The 2,532-nt window shown below is 59.4% G+C and overlaps 1 protein-coding gene across 1 annotated transcript; it reads right to left on the bottom strand.

Moving 5' to 3' along the window:
• Positions 1-711: 711 nt before the first annotated feature.
• pou3f2a (POU class 3 homeobox 2a) lies at positions 712-2,144 on the bottom strand. Its single transcript, XM_061812381.1, is given in 2 exon segments — positions 712-2,081; positions 2,084-2,144. Coding segments are annotated over 2 exon segments (1,422 nt in total). The 3' UTR covers positions 712-720.
• Positions 2,145-2,532: the final 388 nt, after the last annotated feature.

Here is a 2,532-nt window from a genome sequence, read left to right as displayed (position 1 = left end):
TTAATACTAATATGTTGTTGCTGTATAAGTGACCATGGGAAAAGAGCAGGTGCAAGATTTTTACATTTTGAACGACCCTTCAAATATTAAATGCAATGAAAGGATAATTATAATAAACATTACCTTCCCAATAATAATAATAATAATGATAATAATAGCGATGATGCTGATGCTGGCTTAATTGTAAATGCAAAAGAGGCGCAGTTGTCTGCAGCTGTTTTGCGTCCGTCGGCGTGGACCCCCTGTTGCTTTTGTTCCACGCAAAGATGGCGTTTATTTACCCACTTTTTTTTTTTTTTTTTTTTTTTTTTACTCACTGCGGTTCCTCCTGCAGCCCACGCGAGAACACCCCCCCCCCCCGTCCACCCCCGGGCCACGTCCACAAACGACGCCTTTCTTCTTCTTTTTTTTTTTTTTTTGCTTGTGTGAGCGTGAGACTCCAAGTCCACACAATTTGGCACAGTGACGCACAAAAAGCGTTTGCGTGGCTCCCACGGCGGCGCGTAACAATAATTAAGAAGAAGAATACATCCCATAATAGTCGCCGTGAGTTCCGCAGCGTGGAGGGGCTGCAACTGTAAATCCCACTCTTGTCCTCGCAACATTATGATAATATTATTAGATTTTTTTTTTTTTTTCGTTGTTTTGTTCTGATAGGTGGAGGGCAAAAAAAAAAAAAAAAAAAAAAAATTTGGAAAGAACGCTCGGTGCGGTTTTTGGTCACTGCACCGGGGTCTGTCCTCCGTGGTGCGGGGGGCTGTCCCCGTACATGTCCTCCCCTCCGGGCAAGCCCCCTCCAGCGGGCGTCATTCTCTTCTCCTTCTGCCTCCTGTTGCAGAACCAGACCCGGACCACCTCCTTCTCCAGCTGCAGGCTGTCGGCCAGCGAGTTGATCTCGGCCGCGCCGGGTTTGGGGCACTTGAGGAAGTGGCTCTCCAGGGCCCCCTTGACGCCCACCTCGATGGAGGTCCTCTTTTTCCTCTTGCGGCCCTGCGCGGCGATCTTGTCCAGGCTGGTCGGGCTGCCCGACGTGGAGTCGGCCTCCTCCAGCCACTTGTTCAGCAGCGGCTTGAGCTTGCACATGTTCTTGAAGCTCAGCTGCAGCGCCTCGAACCTGCAGATGGTGGTCTGCGAGAAGACGTTGCCGTACAGGGTCCCCAGGGCCAGACCCACGTCGGCCTGCGTGAAGCCCAGCTTGATGCGCCGCTGCTTGAACTGCTTGGCGAACTGCTCCAGCTCGTCCGAGGTCGGCGTGTCCTCGTCCGAGTGGTCCTGGTGCTGGTGCTGGTGCTGCTGCTGCTGCGGCTGGGGCGGAGGAGGAGGATGAGGAGGCCCGCCTCCGTGGTCGCTCAGGTGCGGGCTGTGGCCGCCGTGCTGCTCGTCGTCCCGAGCCAGCGGGAGGTGGTGCGAGTGCGAGTGCGAGTGCGAGTGCGAGTGGTGCATGCCGCCTTGCTCCCCTCCGGGCATCATGCCGAACCCGGACTGCGAGTAGAGCAGAGCCTGGCCCTCAGACGTCGCCTGCATGGCAGCGCTGCCGGTGCGCCAGCATGCTCTGGCGTCGTGATGCGCGGCCGGGTGAGGGTGTCGCTGTTGCGCGCCGCCGCCGCCGCCGCCGCCGGAGTCGCGCAGCTCCTCGCGCTCGTCGTCGTGCAGCACCGGCTTGACGTCCTGCTCCCCGAGAGGGCTGGGCGGCCACGGGGCGCCGGCGTCCCCGTGGTGAGACAGCGCCGCGATCCACTGGTGCGCGTGATGGCTGAGCGGGTGCGCGCCGTAGTCGCTCTGGAGCAGGGCGTGCGCGTCCCTGTACTGCTGCTGCTGCTGCTGCTGCTGTTGCTGCTGCTGCTGCTGCTGCTGCTGCTGCTGCTGCTGCTGCTGCATGGTCCCGGACTCCGACTGCAGCTGAGGCGGCGGCGGCGGCGGCGGCGGCGGCGGAGGGCTGCCGGGGCTGCTGAGGACGCTGAAGTGGTTGGTCGCGGCGGTCGCCATCACCGCCCGAGCGGGGAGTATGAGGAGGGGGGAGTCAGGAGGAGCAGCCAGGCGTCTCTCTCCAGCATCTCCGGGGCGCTGTGCCAGGGGGGACGCAGAGGCGCGCACCTGTGGTCCGCCTCGCTCCGCTCTTTATTGGCCGAGAGTGGCTGACACATGTGGTTACCCCTGACAGCACCCCGCTCATTGGTCACGGGAGATTGTGCACGAGCCCCCCTCATCCCATCCCCTCGGATCCCGCTCCACTACGAGAGGTCCTGCGGCGCTACGGCGGAGGCAGAGTGTAAACACGCGCAAGGCGAGCCTCATTCACGCATCCCCGCCGGGATGCACCCGCCGGTGATCAGCTGCCAATCACCATTCCGAGCCGTCGCTTTTCCTTTGGAGTCTTCAATGGCTGCCACTCGTCGCACCATGTCCGAAAAGGAAAGTCGTTTTTTGGAACAACTCACACGCTGTTAATGATGCTATTGCCGTTGCAATTTTTTTTTTGCCCAAAGTGCACAAAAAGGCACATTTCTTCCTTTCCTTCTCCCCCCACCCCCC

Source organism: Syngnathoides biaculeatus, chromosome 23 (assembly GCF_019802595.1).
Source record: "Syngnathoides biaculeatus isolate LvHL_M chromosome 23, ASM1980259v1, whole genome shotgun sequence".
In the NCBI taxonomy this organism is placed as follows: Eukaryota; Metazoa; Chordata; class Actinopteri; order Syngnathiformes; family Syngnathidae; genus Syngnathoides; species Syngnathoides biaculeatus.
The sequence above is the reverse complement of the archived record's forward strand: the minus strand, read 5'-3'. Positions and strand labels throughout refer to the sequence as shown.